At 47.9% G+C, this 26,767-nt stretch overlaps 4 protein-coding genes across 6 annotated transcripts; 2 read left to right on the forward strand and 2 right to left on the reverse strand.

The window, feature by feature from the left end:
* Positions 1–1,625: 1,625 nt before the first annotated feature.
* LOC147156095 (LIM zinc-binding domain-containing Nebulette-like) lies at positions 1,626–4,871 on the reverse strand. Its single transcript, XM_086065703.1, has 4 exons — positions 4,634–4,871; positions 2,907–3,001; positions 1,860–1,944; positions 1,626–1,782 (listed from the first exon to the last, which is right to left on the reverse strand). The coding sequence occupies exons 1-4, from the start codon at positions 4,700–4,702 to the stop codon at positions 1,627–1,629; spliced, it is 405 nt and encodes a 134-aa protein (XP_085921829.1). The 5' UTR covers positions 4,703–4,871; the 3' UTR covers position 1,626.
* Positions 4,872–6,569: 1,698 nt separating this feature from the next.
* On the forward strand, positions 6,570–8,971 carry hhla2b.1 (HERV-H LTR-associating 2b, tandem duplicate 1). The gene is made up of 6 exons (XM_086066255.1): positions 6,570–6,668; positions 6,903–7,229; positions 7,685–7,957; positions 8,073–8,378; positions 8,453–8,548; positions 8,619–8,971. Exons 1-6 carry the CDS (start codon positions 6,584–6,586, stop codon positions 8,705–8,707), a joined length of 1,176 nt encoding a protein of 391 aa, XP_085922381.1. The 5' UTR covers positions 6,570–6,583; the 3' UTR covers positions 8,708–8,971.
* A 3,402-nt stretch (positions 8,972–12,373) lies between these two features.
* On the forward strand, positions 12,374–17,221 carry LOC147156097 (CD276 antigen-like). The gene is made up of 6 exons (XM_086065641.1): positions 12,374–12,515; positions 12,746–13,075; positions 14,547–14,819; positions 14,892–15,197; positions 15,953–16,045; positions 16,122–17,221. The coding sequence occupies exons 1-6, from the start codon at positions 12,455–12,457 to the stop codon at positions 16,151–16,153; spliced, it is 1,095 nt and encodes a 364-aa protein (XP_085921767.1). The 5' UTR covers positions 12,374–12,454; the 3' UTR covers positions 16,154–17,221.
* A 2,682-nt stretch (positions 17,222–19,903) lies between these two features.
* chrnd (cholinergic receptor, nicotinic, delta (muscle)) lies at positions 19,904–26,697 on the reverse strand. Of its 3 annotated transcripts, XM_086066328.1 has the most exons (12): positions 25,813–26,695; positions 24,501–24,646; positions 24,333–24,377; positions 24,148–24,257; positions 23,226–23,381; positions 22,295–22,407; positions 22,005–22,205; positions 21,826–21,937; positions 21,642–21,756; positions 21,140–21,350; positions 20,944–21,062; positions 19,904–20,235 (listed from the first exon to the last, which is right to left on the reverse strand). In XM_086066328.1, the coding sequence occupies exons 1-12, from the start codon at positions 25,925–25,927 to the stop codon at positions 20,053–20,055; spliced, it is 1,626 nt and encodes a 541-aa protein (XP_085922454.1). In that variant the 5' UTR covers positions 25,928–26,695; the 3' UTR covers positions 19,904–20,052. The 3 variants fall into 3 exon arrangements, with proteins under 3 accessions (XP_085922454.1, XP_085922453.1, XP_085922455.1); XM_086066327.1 differs by having other exon boundaries at positions 21,642–21,937; positions 25,813–26,697; XM_086066329.1 differs by having other exon boundaries at positions 21,642–21,937; positions 24,333–24,373.
* Between the last annotated feature and the right edge of the window lie 70 nt (positions 26,698–26,767).

Genomic DNA, 26,767 nt, shown 5'->3' on the forward strand with positions numbered 1-26,767 from the left:
GTTGTGGCTACTTTTCATATGGAGACGAGCTCCACGATTGGCCCTTGACTTCACCTTGAGACGCGCCATTGAAGAAAGAAAGGCTTTCAAAAGAGGGCGGAGGAAACAATCCAAAGTGTCCGTCAACGTGGCCAGCTGGCAGAACGGCAGGAAGCGGCGGGCGGCGTGGAGCGTCAGATGGCAACGAAGCCGAATGCCACGTCAAACCCGTGACCATCTGTCATGAGCCGATGATTCTTCATTCTCTCATCACCCCGCGGGATGTCGCCTCCATTTTGACACGAGGGACTAAATAGTTGCGTCTTGGGCCGACACCGTTCATCCAATACTTTCTAAGCATCATATTTTGACATCGCTGACGGCAATGCAATAGCTCCAAAGCCACAAATTGACCAATGTTCAACTTTTTCAACAATCTGTACTTTTGAGTCAGTCCACTCGTGTCTGCCATTTTCATGAATTATTGACCAATGGAGAGTGTTGAAAATGGCTTCTTGTCTTTCTTGGCTGACGTTTTTGTGCTCTCTTGAAAAGTGAGCTGCGTTTCGGAGGTTTTGGCCGGCGATCGAGTGGACGAGATCTCAAACGAGCTCAAGCTCCGATTGTGAATGGTCCGCTCTTTTTTCAGCCTGGAATGAAGGCTTTCTTCTTCTTCTTCTTCTTCTTCTTCTTCTTCTTCTTCTGCTTTTGGTTGCGTAAGAGCTCAACATCAAGAGCGAGGGACGCTTTCCATCCGTACAAGCGCAAACGGCGCTTACGTAACGTTCGCACCATTCTCTGACCTCCTCTTCATCCTCCCACGCTGCTCCCTCCTCCTCTTCCTCCTCCTCCTCTTCCTCCTCCTGCGGAGCTGCGTGCAGTCAGTTGGCAGCCGAGCCAACGAGCGTGTCAGGTGAGTCCAAACCAGGAGAGAAGAAGGAAAAGACTTTTGTCATCTCATTTAAAAAAAAAAACATACACATCATAAATTCACTTTCAGTGAACTCCTATTTATTGGATAAAATAAATGAACAATAAATACATGAGACTTTGGAAAACTAGTACAACAGCATTTGTTAAGTGAATGAATGAAATGCATGTTGTTTATTGAAACAAAACAATCAACAATTTTCTTTTTATGCAACAATCGCAAATGTATTTAATAACAATTAAAGTTATTGAGTTCAAAACATGAAGATAAAAAAAAAAACACTTACAATTTGCCAGATGCTCCGCCTCCATCTTGTCCTCGCTGCAGAATGTGTGTGCGTTGTGTGCGCATGTGTGTGCGTGCTCACTGTCAAAATTGCACCTCATTCATCACTTTCACACCACATGTATAGTAAGTACACGCATACTGTGGATATCAAAAGTCTACACACCCCTATTGAAATCAGCTCAGGTGATTGGTTAACTTAGACACAGTAACTCAGTAAGTGTAAGTAGGCGATTGCAACTGTAACTTGATAAGTCAAGTAAATGAAGCGCATGACAAATGTCACAAAAAGCCTACCAGAACATCCGAGAATGTTTTAGTGTCATTTAGCAGAAATTGGAACGTGACTGCTTGAACGTCCCCAGTGACAAGAGGGTGTGTACACTTGTGCAAGCCCCCGTCTGACTTGTTTGTTTGTGCTTGAAGTGCTTTCACTTGATGGGAAAAGCAAGGGTGTGTAGACTTTTCCTTGCACCTACGTTACTGATGTGCTGTTGAGTGCGCCGCAGCCGTTGCATCTCGGGCGTGTCGGACACCACGCTGAAGCCTCGACCTTTGCTCTCCTCAAAATCTTTCTTGTACTTGACCTGCGGCAGGCGGGCGGGGCAGGGCAGGCAGGTCAGCAAACGTTGTGCTGGATTTGGGATTTGGGACTTGGACGGACCTGACTCTGCAGCTGGCTCTGCTGCCTCAGTCGCAAGTTCTCGGGCGTGTCGGCCACGATGGTGAAGGACGTCTTGGGGTAATGTCTGCGTGCAAGACGATAAACATCGTGAATGTGCACTTCGTGGACGCTATATATAGAGTGACGTATATCGTGCGGTACCCCAATGTTGGGAAAAGGCCTCGTGTGTGTGTGTGTGTGTGTGTGTGTGCGCGTCATCCCACTATAGGCAATTTCTTGGTGTACGATGAAGCTAACATGCTAACGGGAATAGCCATTTGAGCACATGATGCAAATTCCTCACGGAGAGGCCGGACATGAAATTGGAAGCATCGACCTGAGAAGTGTGAGGCGGACACCTTAAGCCACGGGTGGGCAAACTGGGTCCTTGAGAGCCCGAGTCCTGCGGGATTTGCATGTTTCTCTTCTCCAACGCAGCCGATATACGATCAACTCATCAGTGCGCCGTGCATTAAGCCTGATGACGATCCTGTCGATGGAAATCAGCTGCATCGGAGCAGGCAGGAAACATTCAAAACTTGCAGGACTCTGGCCCTCCGGGACCCCGTTTGCACACCCTTTGCCCAAGCGCTCGTCCGCTGCGCTGCCATTCTCACGTTCGTCACTGACGTCAGCGTGCACGTGCAAAAAGCGGCGTGGGCTGCCGAAGCGTGTTTGTCCTTTGGGAGAGAAGACGCACGCCGGCTTCTGATGAGGGAAGTTGACATGAGGAAGTGACGTCAAGCGTGAAAAAGTTGAACTTGCCCAGGAAACCGCATCACGTGGAACACACGTGCCGGGCATGTTGAAAACGTGCTGCGTGCGTGTCGTGTCTTTTTTTTTTTTTTTACCCGACTGGGATTTTGCGTGCAAACTTCCTGCTATGAAGTCAGAAAAGTCCGACGTGCCGCCTTCCTTGAATGCAGCATAACCCATGACACGTAATGCAAGGCAATTTGCAATTTGTCAAGTACAAAGTCACGCATGTGACGTTCAACGTTATTGGCGATGTCTAACGTCATGCATGACATCACGTCGAGGACTCACGCGTTGCAGTAAGGCTTCTTGTCGTAACCTTTGTAGTTCTTCATGTTGAGGGTCATCTTGCAAACCTCACAGTGGAAGCAGCCTTTGTGCCAGTTCTACACACACACACACACACACGCACACACACACACACAGTTAAGAAACACGCATGAACTGCTGATCTGTTGACGTTCGAGAGCGGTTGTGACTGTTGGTGGGCCATTTGCGGCTCATTGCAGCTTTTTATTGGCCTGCTGCTTAACTTGCGCTCCAAATGTTTCTGTACGCGACGAGTTTGGACATCCGTGTAGAAACTTGCTGGCCTGTCGTCATGACAATAATCCGAGAGCAGCAAACGAGCAAAGCAAGCAGCTTGTTTATTTTTGGACTGACTCACTTATCGCCTCCAGAGGCTCAAGGAGGTACTGCAGGGCAGAAGAACAACTTGCGAATGTCTTCTCGTTTCCTGCTCCATTGAGATTCTCATTGAGATGCCGATAACGATTGGTCGCCACCTCCTTGCTGTTGTGTCATCTGACGCCGCGTGCAGCAGACACTTGACGACGCTTAATAATTCAGCAACATTACGCCACACGTCATCATTTATGCATGACGCCGAATACGCAGTTGTTGTTTTTTTTAATCATCCACATCCAGAAGGCCCTTGAAATAAACGTAAATGACATTCATCCAATCTGACGGGAAAAAGAATGTTTGTTACGCACTTATGAATGAGAAAAGCAGTACTCCATAAAGGAATGATGTCGTTCAATACAATATGACAGCTTTTTGTCAGCTGAGTGAACATTGTGCTGCTCCTTGCGGTGTGCATGTCTTTGCCAACGGGGGGCAGTGTCACGTGACAACTCCCCAGTAGTAATAGGAGTCTATCTTCGCGGAGGATAAAGAATATACGCCTGAGAGTATCGTTCGATGACCCATCGTTGCTTCATATACTGCTTAAAAGGTTAAACCACCACCGCCATGTGGATACTATTTGTTCGCTCTTCTATGGTGTTTCCCATTGTACGTTAGCAGGCGCTATCAGTTTGTTTGAAATGCACAAAGTGTAAATGACTGTTTTGTTTTCATCAACAAGCAACTGGCCCCCATTTGGTGGAATGGCGTTCATGCTGTAAACTAGGATTTTCCAATAATCTTGATCAGCTGATATAGTACATAAACAGCTAGAATACAACCATGGCCATTACAGCTGGAATTTTTTTTTTTTCATTTCATGATTTGGGAGCAAGAATTAGCAGCTGATAAAATCGGGGGGGGGGGGGGGGTTGTGCTGGACCCTCTCCCAGCTGCTGTCCTTGCCCCCGGGCAGTAGGAAGGTTACACCCACAAATGCTTGCCAGCCAATCGCATAGAAATCATTTTAGGAAATGACAAATTAATTGAGAGGTTAAAAAAAAAAAACACAGCCACATTAATAAATCCTTGATAAATATGTAACATCTATTTCACCATGTTTGGGGCTATTTAATGCTGTACAACAAAACAAAAAATAGTATCAATTTGAAAAAGTTGTGGGGGAAACGCTTGACAAAAGTGAAGAGATGAAATGATGCAGCTCATCTTTTTTTTTCCCATTTGAACGCCTCGACGACGCAAGCGTGGACGTCTTTCACATTTGAAAGGTGCAAAAATTAAAAAGCGCGTATGCTGAATTGTGTCCGTCTGCATGTGAATGTTCTTGTTTGTTTGTTTGCTCATGAGAGTGATGGAGAAAAAGTGCCCACCTTGTCCAAGCAGCTGACTTTCTCTGTCGGGTAAACAACCTTCGCGCAGCGGGCACATTGGGGGTTCATCCTCGTCACGGGGGAGGGGTTCCAGCGGCGTATTGGGGGGGTGGGGTGTCCTGAGGCCGACGAGGGGGGCCGACGAGGGGGGGCGACGAGGGGGGCCGCTCGGCTGCTTCGTGCTCCGGCACGAGTGAACAAGCGCAAGTCTCACAGCATCTCAGTGCGGCAAGCTGGCAGCACTGAGCAAAGGCACCGGAAACGCCGCAAAGGCTTCCTTCCTCCACATCCGCTTTCGGCAAAGTAAAAGTAGCGGTTTAGATGTGAGTGGGCTTCGCAATTAGCAGCTTGAATTACTTGAAAGTGGGAGAGTGGCGAACATGTCAAGTTGCTTCACGTGCAGAAGCCAGTTGACACGCATACACAGCGCCATCAAATCAGGGCACCTTTTCAAAGCCATTGAGGACATTTTTGGTGTTGTGATTCGTAACAGCCCAAAAAGCTTTGAAACAAAAAGTGCACACACAAAAAAAGGCTTCACATCACAATGTCAGAAAACTACAAGCAATTGTTAGCAAAATTCATGTGGACATCTCGACGGGTCCACGTCAACCTCTGGAAACATCCAAACGATCGATCACCCCAAGCGGACATGAAAAGTCTTTTCCTCTTGTTGGAAATCATTTCTCTGATTTCTGCGTGTTCAAATAAATTCAAAGTTGAAATCTGTGAACAAGTTTGCCAGCTTTATTTCAGATTCTGAAAGCCACTTGGAGTTACTGCTCAATCATCGCAGCTCACCCACAAATGTGTTCTTCTCAAAGTTCATGCATGCATATATACACAAAACGTTCCCACCCCCTTCATTGACAAAGAAAGTACCATTTGGTCTATCCGAACATGTGACATTTCCTGTCAAAACAAGTCTACACACCCCCTCTCCTTATCTTAAACACTTCCTCAAGGATGTGGGCAAACACCTTGCCCCCGCCACCTCCCTGCACCAGGGACCCCCCCTAAAACCCCACACAGAGCACAGCCCCCGAGGAAGAGACTGTGCCCCCCCTTTGATCTTGTCCTGTCAGCAGAGTGAAATACAATCAGGCCATCTCCCATTGAGTTCTTTCAGTCCTTAACAGATGTGAGGTAAATTATTGGCTTCCTAGATAAACTATTGAACTCTGTAGCAGCTTCGCACCAGAGATTCCCGCATATCTGCCCTTTAGATTATTCAGATTAAGTCAGACACCTCACTTCCTTAGGGGGAAAACCAGACCACATTCTACTAACATATGGGAACAGTTTTACATATCTAACTAAAATCAAAAACACTTTGAAGAATATATATTGAAACAGAAAAACAATGTTAATAATTCAACACTCTCCATAAGACGCTCACTTTAGAGAAAAGCTTCATGTCGTTTAACATCACAAAACGGCCACCGACCGTCAGCAAAATTCAGGCGGACATTTTGACATTTCAGCCCACAAAAACCTCTGAAATAATCGCCTCAATATTTGGAATTGGATGGATGTACTGTAAAGGCTGCTCCTTGTTAAGGAACATTATTCAGCTTATTAAGGAACAATTAAGCTGCAGGAGTGAACGCGGATGAAGCGGAAGATGTTAAGTGTGTATAAAAACAATCATGGGAATATTTGATCTTCCATTTTCGGAAAGTTGCTGTCGAAGCTTTTCATGAAGAGACGCAACGTCTCATTTGCGAGGGGCAGAGATGGACACAAGTCTCTCAGCCAAGTCAAGTCTCTTGACTCACAAGTCCAAATCAAGTGACGTCTCATGTACCTAAACTGAGGGGGTGTGTCGCATGAGAGTACGTGAACTGCTTAATGGCAATGTTGACAATCGGGTTTTAAATCAATCAGGAAACACCAGGTGTCAATCCGGTTTGTCCACTCTAGAGTCAAAGTGCGTTATTTAAAAAAATCATGGCAACTGAAGTGCACCCTTTTCCACGCGCTCTTCTTTCGCTTCTTCTTGTGGGGACCTTCTGGCATTCTTCTGCGACCAAACGTGAGTGTACTGGGGGCGGTCACTACATTAGGTACATCTCAGCGGCGGCCTTTCTGTTGTTAAAGACCAACAATAATTTGTACGTTTTTGCTGTATGTGACCGACTGGTGACTGTTTTGTTTTCCTAAGTTTGCCCAGACATTGAATGCCGTAACATGGGCGCTTTCCAAAATGGACGGCCGTCCTTGTCCTCAGGACTAAAAAGTGCCGTTTGCTGTGTGTTACTACTGGCAGAATTGAACGTGACGTGCCTGGCGTCCTCCGAATGCGTTCTTCCCTGTAACTTCATGTCCGACGGCGAGGGCGCTCGGATCATGTGGTACAGAAGTAAGGCGGTAGTGAGCTGCACCCGCTACGGCAACACAAGCTTCGTGGTGGGACACAACTCGGCGGTGGACCGCTACAAGAACAGGACCAATCTTTACGCCGAACACGTCCTGGAAGGAAATGCCACGCTGGTGCTCAGGAACGTCACGCCGAGGGACCGCGGCAAATACTTCTGCATCACTTATAAGAGGCTGGGCACAGAAGAGTCTGCCATCGTCGTCCTGGAGGTCAAATGTACGCCGTGTTTGGGAAGGGTCACCTCATACAAAACATCTCAAAATCTCCTCGAACCTTCTCGTCAACATCCTCCTCCACACTTTCTCCTTCAAAACTCTTCAAACTTCTTCGTGTCAAATTTCTCCAACACATCCGAATCACCCAATGCAAAACATCTCAAAAGCTCCTCAAGCACATCTTCACAACAAACCTCAAAGTCTTCTCATACATTGAAACGTCTGCATTTCAACTAAACCTCCTCAGCCGCACTTCCTGAGTCAAAGATCAAAATCTTCTCACTCAAATGTTCACAACATGGCCTCATGCATGCAAACATCTTCAGCCAAACCTCATCTCGATCTACTCATCCCAACATCTTCACGCAAAACTGCTCATCTCGGTCTCCGAACCGGTTATAATCCTATCTTAATCCAAATCCATGTTGTGTTGAAATGTTGCTGTTTGGGTGTCAGCTCCGGTCCAGGAGGTCCACATGGAGCTGAGCGACGAGACCGTGTTCTGCCGGGCTGACAGCATCTACCCGGCGCCCACGCTAGCCTGGTCCACAGACCCACCGACGGACACCAAGCTCTTCTACAACAAGACCAAGATAGAGAAGACGCAATTGGGTTTTTATGACGTGGAGGGCTCGGTGCTCCTGAAGTTGGCCGAAAACATCACCGTGGATTTCATTTGCAACGTCAGCAGCGAAATCAACAGCAGAACAGCTCGGCTCAAGATAGAAGGTACGGACGAGCTCATCTAAACCTTCGCACTCGCTTCTTCAATGAAACCTCCACTTGCACACATTCTCGAGCAAAACCCTTCATCAAAATCTCGTCATCCAAACCTTCTTTGCAGAGCCCATCCAGGCAGCGTCCGGCAGCGGGATCGAGATTCCGTGCAGTTTTCCCACAGAGGTCGACACCTTCGATCTGCTCTGGAGGTTCCGCCGCTCGGAGCGCATCCTGTCCATGAACGTGAGCGGCCTGCAGCGCCACACGACGATCTCGGAGGACTGGAAGATCCACGTGATGGACGGACGCGCGGCTTGGCGGCACCTCAAGCTACCCAACGTGGTGGCCGAGCACCAGGGCACGTACACCTGCGAGATCCGAACGTCCCGAGTCACGTACGTCACGCAAACGGACGTCATTGTCGCGACAGGTAATCGCATTGGCAAGCAGTAGTTGTGAGAGATCCACGTCGGGAACATTTGCACGACATGTCTTCTCCGTCAGATTCAAAATTTCCGCTGCTGATCTACGTGATCCTCGGCGTACTCTGTGTCTTAATGGCCACGTCCTTCGGCGTCATGGGACTAATCGGCTGCAAAGGTGAGTCGGCCAAATTGCGCTTGAAGCTGTGTGAAAGCAGGTCCTCCAACAGCCGCGCTCTTTTCTCCAGTGAGGACGTTGCTGGGGTACCAAGACACGCACTCAAGAGAAAACGACTCCGCGGCCTCCACTCAGGAATCCAACTGCGACAATAACTAAGTCAACCACGACGGTGCTCACCAAAGGCACACCGAGAAATGCCCTTAACCATGACTTCCTGTTGCTTGGAGTCATATGGCACAGGTTGTCTCACTATTTTGGTACAGGGGAGACCGTTTCACAAGGACCCCTCCTATTCCTAACGCCAATTGGACATAACTACCAAGTGCACCATGAAATGCCGTAAAAGTCACCCATTTCTGAAAAAACGCCCCATTACCATCATTTGTAGAAAATAAAGCTGGAAATGAATAGCGTCCAAAACTGTTTCCTATTTTTCCCAAGAGAAAAACTGTTCATCTTTACAAGAACAAAGATGCATTTGGTCAAGATTCAAATGACTCAATCTTATTTTTGTCCTCAACTAAGAGGCCTAAAAAGAGTTGAACTTTGAAGAACCTGCCGCAGTCAGAAATATTGAACGGATTTTACCAGTTGCCATTTCTGAGCAGATCGGGGAGGAAAGATCTCTCAACACACCACAGGATAATCACAAACATCATCTTTACAGACATCAGGACCCACGACTTCAAACAGAAATCCACAACGATGAATTCAATCCAGATTTGATCCAAAATTGTGTATTTCAAACCACATTTAATCTTGAAAAATTCAAATCCAACTTTGTAAATCCAGTACTGCCTTGAATCCAGATTTGAGCCCGCGTTGGGTATTTCAAAACTTCAGTCCCAAATTGAGATCAATTTGATCCTGAAAAATAGCATAAAATTAGTCCCACCTTGGGGTAGGATTAGACCACGGGTGAGCAAAATCGGTCTTTGAGGGCCGCAGTCCTGCAGGTTTTGGCGGTTTCCCTCTTCCAACGCAAGCTGATTCCAATCAACAGGATGGTTATCAGGCTTATGCAGAGTTTTCTGATGAGCTGATCGTATATCAGCTGTGTTGGAGAAGGGAAACATCCAAAACCTGCAGGACTTCGGCTCTCCAGGACAGAGTGTGTCCACCACTGGATTGTGATCCCATGTATTAGTTTCACATATAGTCATCAATAAATAAGTAGCTCTTGAATATCCTGGAATTAATCATATCAATAAATATTCTTAACAAATGAAACATCATTATGTACTTTTTTTTTAACTGCACAATTAAAGTAACGGGGGGGGGGGGGGGGAATTGCTTCAAAGCAAAATGTAACGGCAACAAAAGGTCAAGGGTAATGTTCTTAACAATATGTTGCTGATGCCTCCACGAGTCTAAAGACGTTCAGATTAATATTGCGCTTGCTATGAGCAACTGTCATGGCGTTTCCCTTTTGCATATTGATTTGATCAAAGCCTTGATGTCTTCACAGCACACTTTCTGCCCCCTGTCTGTGATCTTGGGGGCGGGATGGATTTGCAAATCCCAATCCAAGAGGATCAGGATTAGTCGGATCCAATCCAGCAAATTTTGGAAATAGCAAACACTGATCGGGTTGCTCTCATCGTGTGTGACGCATACATTCCGCCTCGAGTGTAAGGAAATAGCCGATTGCTTGTTCTCACGCCCTCCCGGTAGCCACCATCCGCGCAGCGTCCGGCAGCCAGATAAAGGTTCCGTGCAGTTTCCCAGGCGAGGCGGCCCCCTTCCTTCTGATCTGGAGCTTCCGCCGCTCGGAGCGCATCCTGTCCATGAACGCCAGCTGACCATTTCTGACAAGTGGAGGATCCCCGTGGCGGATCAACGCGCAGCATGGCGTCACCTTCGACTGCTCGACGTGCTGCCCGAGCACCAGGGCACGTGCGCCTGCAGAGTCCAAACCAAGAAGGTCACCTATTTCACACAGACGGACGTCATTGTCCAAACGGGTAATCGCTCCCTATCCGCTTTGCGTGGTGCCCGAAAACACAGTTGCCAAAGCACCGAGCTGCGATTCCGATCCACAAGATCATTTCAAAGCCAAACGGGCGGCAGAGAGACTCAACAAAATACACTGGATTCACCATTGTCGTCGGACGGAAAAACAAAATGTGTTAAGAAAAAGAAAGCTCAACAAAAAACTCTGGGCTGTTTTTAAGAGCAGACAAAAACGTTACTCCGCCCAGTATGTCGCGGCAGGCTTGCCAATTTGCAACTCGGGGCGATTCTCGGATCAGAAGTTTAGGGGTGCTGACAGTTTTGCCACCGGAGCACATCCGATAGGAGGGCGTTAGGTCGGTCACAAACACAAAAAGTTATCCATCCGTAAAAAGAAAGAAATAACTAGGAGTTCCAAAGCGAACCGTCGTCCAGTCGGTAGCGCGTTGGCTTTAATAGCAATACATTAGCGCGCCAAAGAAAGGCGTGCTTCTCTCATTGCGATTGAAAAAGGATCGCGCTACTAATGTTGCCTATAGCTAAAAAAGAAATTCCAATCATCATATACGGTGGCTATGTGGATACATATCCTTGTTTAAACGACTCACTCCAAGTAGTTGTTGGAAATCATTTCTCTGATTTCTGCGTGTTCAAATAAATTCAAAGTTGAAATCTGTGAACAAGTTTGCCAGCTTTATTTCAGATTCTGAAAGCCACTTGGAGTTACTGCTCAATCATGCAGCTCACCCACAAATGTGTTCTTCTCAAAGTTCATGCATGCATATATACAGAAAACGTTCCCTCCCCCTCCATTGACAAAGAAAGTACCTTTTGGTCTATCAGAACATGTGACATTTCCTGTCTAAACAAGTCTACACACCCCCTCTCCCTATCTTAAACACTTCCTCAAGGATGTGGGCAAACACCTTGCCCCCGCCACCTCCCTGCACCAGGGACCCCCCATAAAACTCCACACAGAGCACAGCCCCCGAGGAAGAGACTGTGCCCCCCCCCCCCCCTTTGATCTTGTCCTGTCAGCAGAGTGAAATACAATCAGGCCATCTCCCATTGAGTTCTTTCAGTCCTTAACAGATGTGAGGTAAATTATTGGCTTCCTAGATAAACTATTGAACTCTGTAGCAGCTTCGCACCAGAGATTCCCTCATATCTGCCCTGTAGATTATTCAGATTAAGTCAGACACCTCACTTCCTTAAGGGGGAAAACAGACCACATTCCACTAACATATGGGAACAGTTTTACATATCTAACTAAAATCAAAAACACTTTGAAGAATATATATTGAAACAGAAAAACAATGTTAATAATTCAACATAGTCCATGTGGAAGACTGCACACCTGCGCTTGCTTTGCCTTGATGAGAAGTGGGAGGGATCTGCTGGAACTCATTATTTTTCAAGCAATGGGGAAGGGTGGGCGGTAAATATTTGTTCTAAAATATTACATTTCTATCAAGCATTGTATGGTTTTAAGTACACGCGTCTAGCTTCTTCTTTTTTTTTAAGGACTTACCGTAAAGAAAATGTTACGATCCCTCCAATTTTGGGGGTGCTGGTGTAAATACAAAGTGTGCTTCATCGCCCCCAAAATGGACGAGACAGCCAAGGACAATGCTTCAGCACAAATTTTGCTAAGAACTGTGAGCAAACATATTCCACATACGCGATGATGGAGGTTTAATTCCCGGTTTGTCCCGTGCGAGGTGGCTACTGTGCTCCATGTCGGGACTTTTTGTCCTCCATACCCTTTCAAATTGCCGCTTAGCATGCACCTGGCTTAAAAGAAGGCGTGTTAAGTAAATCGAAAGTCAAATCATTGTGTGGGGTGTGTGTCAAGAAACAAAACAAGGAAGCAAAACAAGGAAGCGGAATGTCGTCCGTCGACTTGTGTTGTTTTGCGTTCAGTGTCGGGATGATGAAATCTCGCTCAAAATGAAGTGGTTGATGTCCGCGGTGGGTTTGGTGGCCTTCGCGTGCTACATGATCTGCGCAGGTAAGCGGGAACTCGACAACTTGCTGCTGACACATTTTCAGCTTTGGCTGCTCGTCCTCATTTGCTGCACGCGGCAGTGCCGTACCGTGTCCCCACGTTGCTCGTTCACGGCATTTTCTTCTCCACAACGAGAACATGATCCGCTGTAGGATTCAGCGCCTCGATGCACACAATTGCGCAAGTGACTTGAATGTGATGCCATGACGGTTTTGGTCGGTCATGTTTTACAGACGAGGGCAGCGATGTTTGGTGTCGCTGGAATACGAGCTGCGTTTTGGCGGCCAGCTTCCCCGTCGGAGCCGACGTGGTCGTCCACTGGATGAAGGAGACCCCCGGGGGCGTTTGGCTTCAGATGCATTCCTTCTACTACGACGGCGACCAGCTGGCCAATCAGGACAAGCGCTTCAGGGGCAGGACGGCGCTATTTGAGGAAAAGTTGGCAGATGGGAACGCTTCTCTCCTGCTTCGCCATGCGCTGCTTGAAGATGAAGGCAGGTACAAGTGCTACGTGGGAACCCTCGGGAACACCCTGGAGTCCTTCTTCAACCTCCGTGTGGAAGGTGAGCCCACAAACGGACATCACACACGGCAGACAACAACAAGCTTTCGTAGTTGTTCCACAGGGTTCAATTTCAGGGCCGCTGCTTTTTCTCTTCGTATTTGCCGCCTTGATCGGGTTCTACCTGGACGAAGGACGAGACTTGCTTTCATTGCCATCTTCACGACGGTCACATGTGCGTGCCACTGACATTAGCATGTCAGGACAATGAAGCCTGCAAGCGGTTTGGCCGAGTGGCCCTTCAAAGTCTCGGACTTTTCCCGTGGCTCCATTTGCACGCTTTGTGAAGCCAACTGCTTCAAACTTGGCTTTCAAGTTGATTTCAAATTGGGGCAGCACCCGAGTGCAACTTTTTTCACCTCAGGAAGCTTCCAAAGGTGAAGACTTTTCTTCGACAGCAGCCCTTTCTTTGAAAGCAAAGTCCATGTCCACGCCACATCTTGGTTGGACGAATGCCATGCGCTTGACTTTGGAGCCAGCCAGCCGAGAGAAACAAATGGATGTTGAGAGCTGATTCAAATGCTGCTGCTCGCCTGTTAACATCAACCCTCTGGCCTCTGTGGCTGCCTGTGCACTTATTTTCACATTCAGTCTTCAAATCTCTGAATTGGGGCTCCAGACTGAGACCGATTTGGGTGCCTGGGCATTCTAATTTGGATGAATTCTTTTTTTAATCAGAGCCTTCGGAAGGGCGGGGCTGACCAAATATTACGGAAAGTGCCAAAGTCAAAGCGGAAGCTTAGAGCAGCGTTTCCCAACCCTGGTCCTAGGGGAACACTATCCAGCCCGTTTTCCGTGTCTCCCTTCTCCGACACAGGTGAGGATGGTTACCGGGCTTCTCCGGAACTCGCTGACGAGCCGATCGCTGGAATCGCCCGTGTTGGCATAGGGAGACATGGCAACCAGGCTGGATGGTGCGGTTGGGAAAGACCACATTGAGCCAATGTGATTGCTGCCCCCAAAGCATGAACGAGCTGCAATCAGACGAGCGATCTTGCGGCCCATTCGGAAAAGCCCCCTCAAAGCCCATCCTCGCCTCTTAACACAGCTTGAGCCTCTGGGCCACGCTACCTGGTTTTCAAGCAGTATTTAGTCCGAGTTTGACGAACCAATTTTCAGCACGAGCAGACACGCATCCCATCCCGGTTGTCACTTTTCCTGTCCGTTACAAATATCACATATGGTCCGAGATCAAAATCTCTTGGTTCAAGTGTTCTTATCCAAGGACCCTAAAATCTGCTCTCGTCAACTTGTCCTTCAAACTCCAAAATCCAAACCCCAACGTCATTCAAAACTCCCCATGGTCACATTGAACCCTGATCAAGACTTCCTAACCTCTACAAAAACAGCCTGATTTCAACAAACTGCTCACACGTTTCTCATCCAAACCTTTGCTCGAACCTTCTCCAAATTTGTCATGCGGATCTCCTGATTGAGGGCAACCTGCTCTTGCGTTGTTGTCTGTACGTCAGCTCCGGTCCAGGATGTCGGCATGGAGCTGAGCGACGGGGCCGTGTTCTGCCGTGCCGACGCCATCTACCCGGCGCCCACGCTGGACTGGTCCACAGAGCCGGCGGCGGACGGCGGGCTCCTTGACTACAAGACAAAGGTGGAGCTGACGCACACAGGCTTGTATGACGTGGAGAGTTGCATGCAAGTGAAGGCAGTCGCAAGCCTCCACGTAAACTTCACATGTGAGGTCAGCAGCAAGAGGAACAGAAGACGAGCTCGCCTCAGAGTAGAAGGTACGGATGACCTCGACCTGACCTCCTCATGTCAGCTTTTTGACAATCTCATGATCCAAACCTCCCGTGCAGACGCCATCCAGGCAGCGTCCGGCAGCGAGATCAAGATTCCGTGCAGCTTTCCCACAGAGGTCGACACCTTCGATCTGCTCTGGAGGTTCCGTCGCTCGGAGCGCATCCTGTCCATGAACGTGAGCGGCCAGCAGCGCCGCACGACGGTCTCGGAGGACTGGAAGATCCACGTGATGGACGGACGCGCGGCTTGGCGGCACCTCAAGCTACCCAACGTGGTGGCCGAGCACCAGGGCACGTACACCTGCGAGATCCGAACAAACGGGCTCACCTACATCACGCAGACGGACGTCATTGTCACAATAGGTAACCATCACCTGGAGCCGACTACCGGCAATGTACTGAAAATGCACAAAACGGACGTGCGACCTTTGCCCGTTTCCATCTGTTGTTCTTTTGCGAATACTGAGAGGGGACTCCGCTGCTGTAGGTGGCGCTATACACCATAGATATGTGATCTACCAGTAATTTCAAAGAAGAAGAAGACGACCAGGAAGCGATTGTGCCGTGCGATGACATCGTATGAGTTTGCTTTTGTAATTCCTGATCAACCGTAGCGTTTCTTTGCTGTTTGCTATATGAAATAGCATTAATATTCGCTTCTTTAATTAATTCCAAAACGATTTGGGTTTTGTCCCCCCCCCCCAAACATACCTTACTTTATGGTCCGACATAGTTCTGGGACATGACGGGTGACGTCATATCCGGTCAAAGGGTGTGCTACGTGTATCCGGCCTTGTCAGCGTTTATCCGCAAAACCTGTTTCCATAGCCAAAATTTGCATTTTCCTTTTTCCCCCCCCATACGCTTCAAAATCCATCCCCTCTTAGCATAAAAATAGAAAATGAATCGAGAAAAAACGCAAAGCATTTCGGGCCATCGTCTGGCAAACATTTCAGGCTGTGCCCCGCCCACTGCCCGAAGACCGCTGGGAGGGGCTCCAGCACGCCCTCAGCGCTTGGGAAATGCTTGTGGCGTATTTGCTTGTGCAACGCCAAACGTACGCTTCAGGTCAGCCTTCATATGAGTGAATGTTCAAATGCGTTTTTTTCCTCCATCAGACTCGAGGTTTCTGCCGCTGCTCGGCACCGTGGCCGGATTAGGCGTCTTGCTGCTCGTATCGGCCGCCGTCACGGGATTCTTCTTCAGGAAAAGTAAGTGAAGCCCGGCTGAATCTCAGGAAGGACCGTCTGAAAGCGGGTCCTCACCGCGCTGTGCTCTTTTGTCTAGTGAGGAAGTTGCAGAAGTCCCAAGACACCTGAAGAAGACCACCATCAAGTCACTGACGCAAATCACACTGAAATGCAAAACTTTGACTTATTGTCTTTGAATGGCCTCAGGCAAAGGTATGCCAAGTTGATGGGTCGAGGAGCTTCAATTTTACAAGGAATACGTCACGATTCCAACGCGATATGATTTGCAAAGTTGCCTGTCGAGTCGTGCCAATATTTTTGGGGAGGGGGCCAACGGACTCCAACTCTTTGGACTAACAAAACCAGTCAATGCGCAATCATGCTGTACGGTTAAAAAGAATTGCATTTTCCAAGAACATCAACAATGAAGCGACGCAAATCAATTGTATTTCTTTTCTAATAACGTCCAAATGAATCTCACCTGAACTACATCAACCACGGCGGAAGACTTGCACGGCGGCCCCTGGGCAAAGGTGCGGTCTTGTTGGAATGACTCCTCATTTGATATTGCGTTCACTTGTTGGGGGAACATGCGCCACCATGCACTCCAAAAAGATAAAACAAACAGCGTCATATGGATCCGACCAAATCCAAATTCAAGATCAAGTCTTCATATTAGGATACAAGTCGAAAAGCTCAAAGAGGGAAGAAAGGGCCTTTTTTCTTTTCATGCAACTTTGCTCACATAACAGTATGACTTTTGTTCTGCAATTTGTTTAGAAAAATACTCATTTATTTTGCATCTTGTACTTTTGCAAAACAACTGGATTGTTTTACTTCATTAACTGGTGCAAAACTAAGGCCGGACGAGTGATTATTGTTTGTACTTTTGAAAATGTTTTCTTTGTATTCAGCTTGAGAAGCAGCGATAAGGCTTAGGAAGGAGAAATAAAGGCTGAGCCTTGTGGGTTTGCTTCGTTCATTTGATTTCCAATGGGCACATTTCTTTTGTTTTGATTCTGTTGCTGTGTTTTCATCTTGAGTGACGATCGTGAGTCGCAAATGGGATTGCAGCGACGTAAAAAGGCCGCGTGGCCATCTGCCTATTTGCTCAAGGACTTTTCTGCTGGGCAGGTGACTACGCATGCGCAAACACACATCGCTAGCGGACAGGGCGGTCAGGAGGATCATTTTTGCCTGCAGGCCAGACCAAGTCATGGGTCATTTTTCATTTGAGGGATGAAAATCACCAAATGTTGTCACTTTTAAACCTATAGGTTAGTGTAGACTTTCTAAAATGAAAGAAATCATCCAAATAAATAGAAAAAGCCCAACGTTTTTTTGCCAAACTTTCCTTTCAGCCTGGGTCGGGCAGTGCCGACCTTGCCGATCCTGACCGCACGTCACTGGCAGTGAGCCGTCCCCCCGTGAAGAGTCCAACGCTGGTATCCGTTTCCCTCGGTTCCGTTCTCACGCACCGTACAGAGTGGACCATGTTGGATTATTAACATTGTTTTTCTGTTTCAATGTATATTTTTCAAAGTGTTCCCCATATGTTAGTTAGTCTGTGGTCTTTGTTCTCTCCCCTGGGGAAGTGAGGTGTCTGATTTAATCTAGATGAGGGGTGTCTGACCAAAAGGGCGTCTGCGTGAGTTCCTGGTGTCGGGAGGCTCCGGGGGTCAGGTGTTTACCCACATCCTCTGAGTTGATCGAGACAGGGACTGGGGAAAGATAAGACTGGGGGATGGGTAGACTTTAAGACTCTTGTTTTGACAGGATGTGCCACATGGGTTGGGCTATGCCTGGAAGGGAAAAAAAATTACTTATTTGTCAATAAAGGGGGAGGGAACTGAGATATGTATAAATGAGTGAGTGTATTTAGAAAATGTTACACTTCTGGGACCAGGGCTATTTGAGCCGGGTTCTAGAGATGCCTTTCAGACTCTGAAATAAAGCTAGCAAAATTCTCCACAAGACTTCAACTTTGAATTTTATTTGAACACGCAGAAATCAAAGAAATGATTTCCAACAACCATTAAAGCAGTCGCATGCTTACTTGCATTTATTTGCATAACTCAACACAGTACGTTATTCCCGGCTCATAGCGCACGCTCGCTCTACCTCGCTCTAATCGAGAGGTGGGCAAACCGGGTCCTGCAGGTTTCTCACTTCCAACGCAGGCGGATTCCAATCAGCAGGATGGCTGTCAGGCTTATGCAGCGCTTGCTGATGAGCTGATCGTATTTCAGCTGTGTTGGAGAAGGGAAACATGCAAAACCTGCAGGACTCCGGCCCTCCATGCCCACCTCTGCTCTAATCTGTCCCCCAAGCAACATGAAGTCAAACTAACAACAGTATTCTTACAGCAAGTCGTTTGTTACACTCCAGTTGAGGTTAACTGTCAATCTAAACACAAAACAAAGAAAATTACACACAGTGCACACTTAAATGCAAACACACTTTGTTCAGCGCGTTTCCCGGACGTAGCTAATGTTGGATTATTAACATTGTTTTTCAGTTTCAATTTATATTTTAACCGTTTTGGATATTAGTTATAAAGCCAATCTATAGTCCTTTGTTCTCTCTTGCCTGGGAGAAGGGTAACAAGTTTATTTTTTATATTATCTGGAGGGAGTAGAGTTTGTACCAGTCTGTGTCCGGTCGAAGAGAGTCCAAGGACAGGCTGATTTATTATTGTTCAAGTCTAATCTGATTTGTACTCATGGGAACTTGATGCTTTTCTGTGCCCATGGGAGGAGAAAGGAGACTTTTCGTATTCACCCACTTTTCAATAAATAATGATGTGCGAGGGGAGGAGGGACACACAATCTGAACGGAACACGGCTTGAGTGTCTCCATTTTGTGTGATCAGAGGCTTCTGATAATTATACCTTTGCAAAGGGACTTCTTCACCAGAATCTCACCATTCAGTTAATTGAACACGCAAAGAGTAGAATACAAATATTGTCTACTCTAACACTAATAAGCGCGCTACTCGCGGCACTTTTAGCTCCCAAAAGAACGGCTATTCATACAAAAACGCTTCAGGAATGAATAAAGAGAGTAAAAGTTAGCTCTTCCCACGCTCCCAAAAACATTTAAAAAAAAACAAAAATGTTATGGGGCGGATGCCACGGACTTCCGACTTCCACACATCAGTGAAATGCTTCGGACACCGGAGACAGACACACGCGACACACGCACGAGTCACACCCGTCGACGGGAACGCGCGACGAGGGGCACAAAGGCGGAAGCGCAAGAACTGGGACGCGGCCCACACGTTGCAAAACAGCGCCGATGTGTGAAACCTGAAAGTCGGAAGTCCCGCCTCCTCCGCAGCTCATTGGCAAAGCTTGATTGTGACTTTTTTTTCCTTCCATTTTTGGGGGCACACCCCTAACAGCGAATCGTTACTTTCGACAGTTGGCAACACCGCTTTTCAGCTTGGGCTCGCTTCCTGATTGTTTATCTTTCGGCCCGGTGTGTAAAATTCATAAGGGCGGGTCCCCCCGAAGGCCAAATTTGTCGGCCGCATGACGTCACTCGACAACGCACGGCCTCGCATATGAATGGTCGTCAATGCTCTTGACAGTCTGACAGACCGTCCGTTCATATCCGTTAGGTCCGTGAACGTATCCGTGCGTGCTGTCGAGTCGTGCGGCGGGCGGGTGACTTGAGTGGTGCGGCAGACAAATTCGACCTTGGGAGGAGCCAGCCTTGTCAATTTGGACATTCGTGTCTCGTCATGATCTCAGTTTGCAACAAATGGGAGGACTTTTGGAAGGGGGAAGGACGGGCTCCAAAAAAATTGGGAAAATGCGGCCCACCTCTGCCAATTTGCATGATGTCATCCAGCAGACGTGCGAATACGTGAAAAAAAAAAAAAAAAAAAAAAATAGCCTTGACGCATATACAGACAGTTAAACTTTGAAGTTGGCAATTTTGACCAGATTTCGCATTGGTGAGGAAAAAGAGATTTTTTTTCCCCATTTGGACTTTGAAATCCAGATAGTAGCAAATTGCGTGCGTCACAAGAGCCGCAAGTTGTCCTCCCTGTAGTCGTGGGAGTCTCCGGCAAAGGGCAGCGGCGGCGGGTGGTTGTAGAGGCCCATGAGGAAGATGATGATGGTGCCAAAGGTCATCACCGGGGTAATGAGGAAGAGGCAGAGGCGGTCCACGGTGCGGGCGATGCCGCTCCAGTTGTCCTTCTCCTGCGAGGGCAACCACACGTCAGATGGAAACACAAGGCAGACAAAAATAAACGCGTCGGACCAACGCCAGCCGCTCAACACGATGTTTGTTGAGGGCACGCGCGGAGCAGACGTTGCTTCCGATGATGTCATGACAACGTTTTGCTGGAAATATGTGGAAAGTTTGCGGAAGGTTGCCGAGCGGCCACGGAGCTCGAGTGTCATGGGCCGGTTTGTCATGTCTTGTTTGCCGTCTTTTTTTCCCCCTGGAATGTCGGTGGGCGGAGTTCCTGCGAGACGCAGGACTGGCGGGAGGCCAGCAGTACTTTTGGTCTTCTGTTGTTTCTTGCGAGTACTGCAGTGATTGTCCTGCTTGTTGATTTGTACGCACCTCGTTGAGGTCTTTTGTTTTCGTTCTCAGTCTTCGTATCTTCCTCCCGCGGTGCACCGTCCACCTTCCTTGGTTAGCCATTTTGCTTTTCTGTGAGGTGCACGTTGACCTTTTTGTCACGTCGCTTTTTTGTTAGTATTGAGTCACGCGGCGAGCTCCTTTTGTTCAATAAAAAACGGGTCAAACTTGCGCACCATTCGAGTTGCATTTGAGTCACGGAACATTTCACCGTTGAAATGTTCTTTCTACCGTTGCCATTTTCAACAGCAATCGCCGTTTGTGTGACGCGTCGCAACATGGAAAGGTGCGAATTCGACATGCCGACGTGATGGACTGACCTCATTGTAGTCGTTCTTGTTGCGCATGTGTTTGATGATGTAGTTTGCTCCGTCCACCGCCGGCTTGATTTCGCCGTACAGCTGCTCGGTGACTCCGCCGTCCTTTTGCAGCTTTTTCACTGCCGGAGGCAAACGTGTGACGTGAAAAGGGAAGGAAGCAAACGGCGGCGCCGGTGGGGCATTCCCGGTAGCGTACCGGTGGCGTGCGCGGGTCGCGTGACCAGCCCGTGTCGGACCGACTGCCTCTCGAACATCAGGTCGCTGCGGGACTTGACGCTGTAGTACTCCTCGGCCGAGGCGATGTAGCCCGCCGAGCTGGAGCGCCGCTGCAAGGCGCCGTCCCAGTACGGCTCCGACTCGGCCGGCCGCGACATGAGCAGCAGGCGGGGAAGTCGCTCCAGGAACAGCTGAAAGGGACGCACCAACGCTTGCAGTCGCTTGCACTTCAACATACGCCTGCGAGTGTCGTTCAGATAGATATTTGCCGTCTGCGAAAGAACTCCATTGATGCTAACCGTTAGCATGTCAATGGGAGTTTGTATTGTAGCACGCAGGGCTAAGCAATACATCTAATTAATTTGATACATCATCATTTGAATCATTGAAAATGTGCTCAAATGGTGAAATGTTGCTTGAGATTTTTTTTTCTTTGACGATATGGCCCAGCAAGTTAGCACGCAAACATTGTTTTGCGTTACCCTCTTGGTCCACTCGGACATGACGTGCGTGCTGGGGCTTCGGAAGTGCAGGTTGAGGACCACCACGCAGTTCAAGACCACCACCGTCACCAACACCATGATGAACATCAGGTACCTGAGGCACAGCAACGGCTGGAAACAAAAGCAACAAACAAACAGAGGAACAAACAAACGCGCGTCTGACTTGACAATGAGCGGGACGGAGAGGGACGTTTCCGGAAGCCTTTGAGAGATGAGCAGCAGGAAGACGGACTGCGCCAGAAGCACCGAGATGGACAAGGTCATCTTCTCGCCACCTGAGACACCAGACGGACACGTCGAGGAGCCCGACGAGGAAAGGCGAGCGGGCCGCGGCGCACTGACTGTCTGCGGGCAGGTAGTAGACGAGCGAGGCCAGGAAGGAGATGAGCACGCAGGGGATGATGATGTTGACGATGTAGAAGAGCGGCTTGCGTTTGATGATCAGGTAGAAGGTGATGTCCTGATGCTTGCTGCTCTCCATGGGGATGTGCTTGTACGTGTTCCTCTTGGCCGGACGGTGGATCACCTCCCACTCGCCGTTCTCTGACCCGCAATCACAGCGCACGGCCGGCCGTCACCTTTGACCTCCGACCCGCGTGCCGCCGCCGCCGGGCGGGCGCGCGCCTGCTCACCCGTGAAGCCGGCCGGGTCGATGATGATCCACTCCACCGTCCACGTGCTGTTGTCGTCACCCATGTCCGTCTTCAGGAGCATTCGGATCTCTTTGGCGTTGTACGTCAGAGAGCTGCAAAGGAGTGGGAGGGGGAATTGGTGGCGGAACACGCGCAACACAAAGACCGCCCGCCCTGCTGTGCACAAACAGGAAATCCCCTCCGTTACTTTTGGCCTTCTGGCATGTCATTCAGCTCTCTGCCACTAGATGGCGGCAGACTATGATTTCACGCCAGTCTTTCCTCAAGGGCCACAAAATCTTTTTTTGCTCGTCAAAATTAATTATCCTCACTCAAGCTCTTAAATATATAAAAGTCATGTATTAGTAGCAGATGCCATCTTGAATATAATTTCATATACGTTATGGCTGGCGTGCACCTCCAAAAGGCGGACTTTTCACGAGAATTTGTTTGTTCAAACAGTAACTTCGCTTCATCAAAGCAAGCAAGACATTTTCAACACGTTTGACAAGAAATTGTGAATAAAACAGCCACACTATTAATACACATTTTTGACAAAACATGAAATTGAGCAAGTTGTGACTTTGGAGGTTTTGGCCTGACGCCAGCGATCGACGTTTTCAAAATGGACGCTGGGCCACCCGGGCCATAGTTTGGACACGGTTCCAAATTTGAAAGAGGAAGAAGAAGAAATAATTCAAGCTCAGTTCTGTAGTTTTTCCTGAAGACAAATTCAGTCTTCAACTTTCATTCCTATCATCCTGCGTGTGTTGGCGCTCAACACATCTGACAACTTGCACATCAAGTAGGATTTGTGAGTAAATGCTGAAAATACCTTTGAATAAATGAAGGAAGTGGGGAAAAAGTGGGGCGAAGTTCAGAAAAAAACAAACAAAGAAGGTGTCTTGAGCGTCTTTTGTGGAGGACTCACGTGAACTTGAGGGTGCAGTTCTGCCAGTCGAAGGGGAAGTAGTTGACGTTGATGGAGCAGGACGAACGGAAGATGGCGGGCGGCAACCAGTAGCACTGACCAGTGTACTCCACCAGCACATTGCAGTAGTACGCCACCTTGAACTGGGCGTCGTTACTGGGGAGGGGTGTGGGGGGGGGGGGGGGGGCACTCATCAATACCTAGACTGCATATTAACATTTTCACATACTTGACCCAGATCCTTCCTTCAAATGTCCACTACAAAGCCTTTTGTCGTGATTGGGGAATTCCCAATTCTCAACATTAGTCATGTTTCCATCCAATTGTTTGGAATTTTCTAAGCAAATGTAATGAAAATGTGCAAAACGGACGTGCGACCTTTTGCCCGTTTCCATCTGTTGGTCTTTTGCGAATACTGAGAGGGGACTCCGCCGCTGTAGGTGGCGCTATACACCATAGGGATGAGATCCACCACTAATTGAAAAGAAGAAGACGACCAGGAAGCGACTGCGCCGTGCGATGACGTCGTACGACTTTGCTTTTGTAATTCTTGATCAAACGCTCAATCCGATCAAAGCGTTTCTTTGCTGTTTTCCGTCTTAAATTGCATTATTATTCGCTTCTTTAATTCATTCCAGAAGGATTTCTGTTTCGTCACCACAAACATATCTTACTTTATCGATTATTTATTTGCAAAACCATTGCCAAAATCTGCGTTTTCAAAATCCACCCCGTCCAAGCGTAAAAACGTTTGGGCCAATTTTGGGACCTCTTTGGAATAAAGATGGCAGGATGGAAATGGAAAGCCAACTATTGGCTCCTCCCCTACTGACCAATGACGACAAAAGGGATTCGTGTGTCCGCGTCGAAAGGAATGCGAGCGCAATGATGGCTTTGCCAGCAGCGCATCGTTTGCGCTCACTTGTTTTCCAGCACGATCTCGGGCAGCCACACCAAGTTGGACGGCAGGCGCAGCATTTGGATGCCGTCAAACTCGCTGGTGTTCCACGTCAGCCGGTAGTCCATCCACGTCTGACGCGCGCAAAAACACGGCAAGTTTATTGGAGCGCGCGGGGGGGCGTCGGGGGGCACAAGACGAGAACTCACATGTTCAATCCAGACGTTGGTGAGCAGCGTCTCGTCCACTTCTTTCTAGAAGAACCGGCGGCAAAAGCCACATCAAAGTGCCTTCGGGCTCGCATTGCTAACAGCACAACGCATCCATCGACCTCTTTGCACGTGTGTGTGTGTGTGTGTGTGTGTGTGTGCGCGCACCAAGGAGATGAGGTTGGAGAGCATGAGCGCCAGGTAGACATCAACGGCGTCCTGTTGTCTCTCCACGGGACGCAGCTCCTTGTTGTAGCCGCGCTCCTTCAACAGGTGGTTGATGAGACGCTCTTCCTCGTTCCGACACCAGCACGCTACGCGCGCACGCGCGCACGCACGCACGCACACGCACACGCACACGCACAGCATCAAGTCAAATCATCTTCAGTTAAACAACACACTTTGAAGGTCAACAATCAACAACATTGATGCCGTCTTTCACAAGTTGTGTACTTTCTTCTCCTGAATGCCGCGCCACCTCAAAATTTCATAAGAAATAAAATATCACAGCAACAAAACAAGACGTTCAAAAGCACTTTTTTTTGTTCTTCACACGAATACGAGTATTCCCTCAAAGTGCCCACCATTTTGGCTTGGTAAGATTTCAGATGATTGGCCGCGCATAGCACCAAGGGCTTCATGTCAGACTTTTGTTGCCTTAAAAGTATCGGGGAGTGGCATCAGCAGCCTTGCCAAGTACCCGATACCTTCAAATACAGCCGTATCAGCCTGAGAGCAAAACCAGGAATTGGGACTCACCCTAACCATAAACAAAACCATCATTCAGATTGTTCCATTGAGGTGATCGACCCGTCCCCCCCCCCCCCAAATAAAAATGGTCGCTACAGTAATCTGTAGCAGACCAAAGACATAGTTGGTGTAAAAATTGTCATTACACCCCAAGATCAAATTGGGATATTAAAGTTTAATGAGAGGAGAAAGTTTGATTTTAACAAATGAATTCCGAAAATACAAACTTTAATTTTTTTTTTTAATAAGGCCTTGAATTGTGGAAAAGCTGAGTTTGATTGGCGCACAAGTACGCTTCTTCTTCTTCTTTTTTTAAATTATCAACAATTTAGTGTTTGAGTGTCTGCAGCCAAAAGAACCTCCAGCAGCAGTTCAAGCGCTCCAATTTCAGGAGACAGCTGCTTCCTCCTCACTAAACACTCAAACCTCCGCCAAGGCAGACATTTGCCACCAATAGCCCATAAACGCGTCTCAACATTGAACGTACGTTTCCATGGAATCCAATCCTGATTGATTGCAGTTTGACGGCGCAGCACGCACACTCGATTGCATCCGTCACCATTCGACAAAGATTAGCATCAATGGAGGTTAGCGTTTTTCAAAGTGGACTCAAAAGTTGCATAGTAAACACACAAACTAGTTCCAGTGCAACCACAAACTCCCTGGTGGAGGTAACTACTGATTCTGATCAGGATGGCTCAATAATCATTTTGGAAAAAAGTCAACTGACCGGGACACAACAGGGTGAGCAGCAGCACAGCGACAGGCTTCATGGTGGACTTTTGTCGGGAAGAACTCGTCCGTCCGTCCGTCCGTCCGTTTTGCTTCTGACCTTGTGCCAACATGCGTCGGATTGACAGTCAGCAGCTGCGGCAGAAAATAGAAATCAGCAGCGCTTGCTCGCTCGGTCCCGGACACAAAACACAACAGCTGCGTCAATACTCACTCAACGGCAACCTTCAAACGCATCTCAAGACTTTTGTGGGGGAAATCAAATTGAAAAAAATGGTTGTTTTTTTTAAAATGACAAGTCAACACAAAAGCCAACCGGCAACCAAATACAAACAAGAAGAAGACAAGAACAAATGTCAACGGGAGCAAAGCCAAAAAAAAGGAGATTCAACAACTGTTTGAATCGACGCGTTCATTTTGCCAAAACGATACAAAACGTATCGTTCAGGAATGTGCCAGTCGTCGATCGTCACGTGGGCAAAAGTATTCAAATGAGCTTTTTGAAATATTTCAGCAAATGCAACACAACCACAAAAAAAACAAAAAACTATCAAATGTTTGGTACAGAAGAATACATCCACAAATGTGAACATTCTTCTTCTGTTGTAATTCTTCTTAGTAAGTCACAGTGTACCATCACCGGTGAGCTATTTTTAGAACAGAGCATGTTACACCATTTTTCTATTTTTTTTAAATTATTTTTTTATGTGGTATTGCCCTGGAATTGACAGCGCAAAAAAGCTTCTGTTTGCAGTGTCCCTCTGGTCATGCTCCCTCCATCCCTGTGCGCAACTGCTCACCCCTCCCCGCTCTGCTTTAGGAGGAGGCAATTAACCTCAAAGAGGCAACTCGTTTACTCAACTCAGCAAGCAGCCAATCATAGTGCGCCTTGCTTGGCAAAAGGAAAAAAAAGAAGAATTACCAGAGCGCCGACTTCTTGAAAGTTTTGAAAA

Source organism: Leptonotus elevatus, chromosome 21 (genome assembly GCF_054856555.1).
Source record: "Leptonotus elevatus isolate MCC_2025b chromosome 21, RoL_Lele_1.0, whole genome shotgun sequence".
Lineage (NCBI taxonomy): Eukaryota > Metazoa > Chordata > Actinopteri > Syngnathiformes > Syngnathidae > Leptonotus > Leptonotus elevatus.

Coding starts and splice junctions, on each gene's coding strand:
- LOC147156095 (XM_086065703.1), bottom strand. CDS start 4,702: ATGAACCCCCAATGTGCCCGCTGCGCGAAGGTTGTTTACCCGACAGAG. Junction 1,945..2,906: donor AAGAAGCCTTACTGCAACGC/GTGAGTCCTCGA, acceptor TCTTGCACGCAG/ACATTACCCCAAGACGTCCT. Junction 1,783..1,859: donor AGAGCCAGCTGCAGAGTCAG/GTCCGTCCAAGT, acceptor CGCCTGCCGCAG/GTCAAGTACAAGAAAGATTT.
- LOC147156097 (XM_086065641.1), top strand. CDS start 12,455: ATGAAGTGGTTGATGTCCGCGGTGGGTTTGGTGGCCTTCGCGTGCTAC. Junction 13,076..14,546: donor CTTCAACCTCCGTGTGGAAG/GTGAGCCCACAA, acceptor TCTGTACGTCAG/CTCCGGTCCAGGATGTCGGC. Junction 14,820..14,891: donor AGCTCGCCTCAGAGTAGAAG/GTACGGATGACC, acceptor CCTCCCGTGCAG/ACGCCATCCAGGCAGCGTCC.
- chrnd (XM_086066327.1), bottom strand. CDS start 25,927: ATGTTGGCACAAGGTCAGAAGCAAAACGGACGGACGGACGGACGGACG. Junction 21,351..21,641: donor TGTCCGAGTGGACCAAGAGG/GTAACGCAAAAC, acceptor CGTCCCTTTCAG/CTGTTCCTGGAGCGACTTCC. Junction 21,063..21,139: donor GCGACCCGCGCACGCCACCG/GTACGCTACCGG, acceptor TGCCTCCGGCAG/TGAAAAAGCTGCAAAAGGAC.
- hhla2b.1 (XM_086066255.1), top strand. CDS start 6,584: ATGGCAACTGAAGTGCACCCTTTTCCACGCGCTCTTCTTTCGCTTCTT. Junction 6,669..6,902: donor GCATTCTTCTGCGACCAAAC/GTGAGTGTACTG, acceptor TACTACTGGCAG/AATTGAACGTGACGTGCCTG. Junction 7,230..7,684: donor CGTCGTCCTGGAGGTCAAAT/GTACGCCGTGTT, acceptor TTTGGGTGTCAG/CTCCGGTCCAGGAGGTCCAC.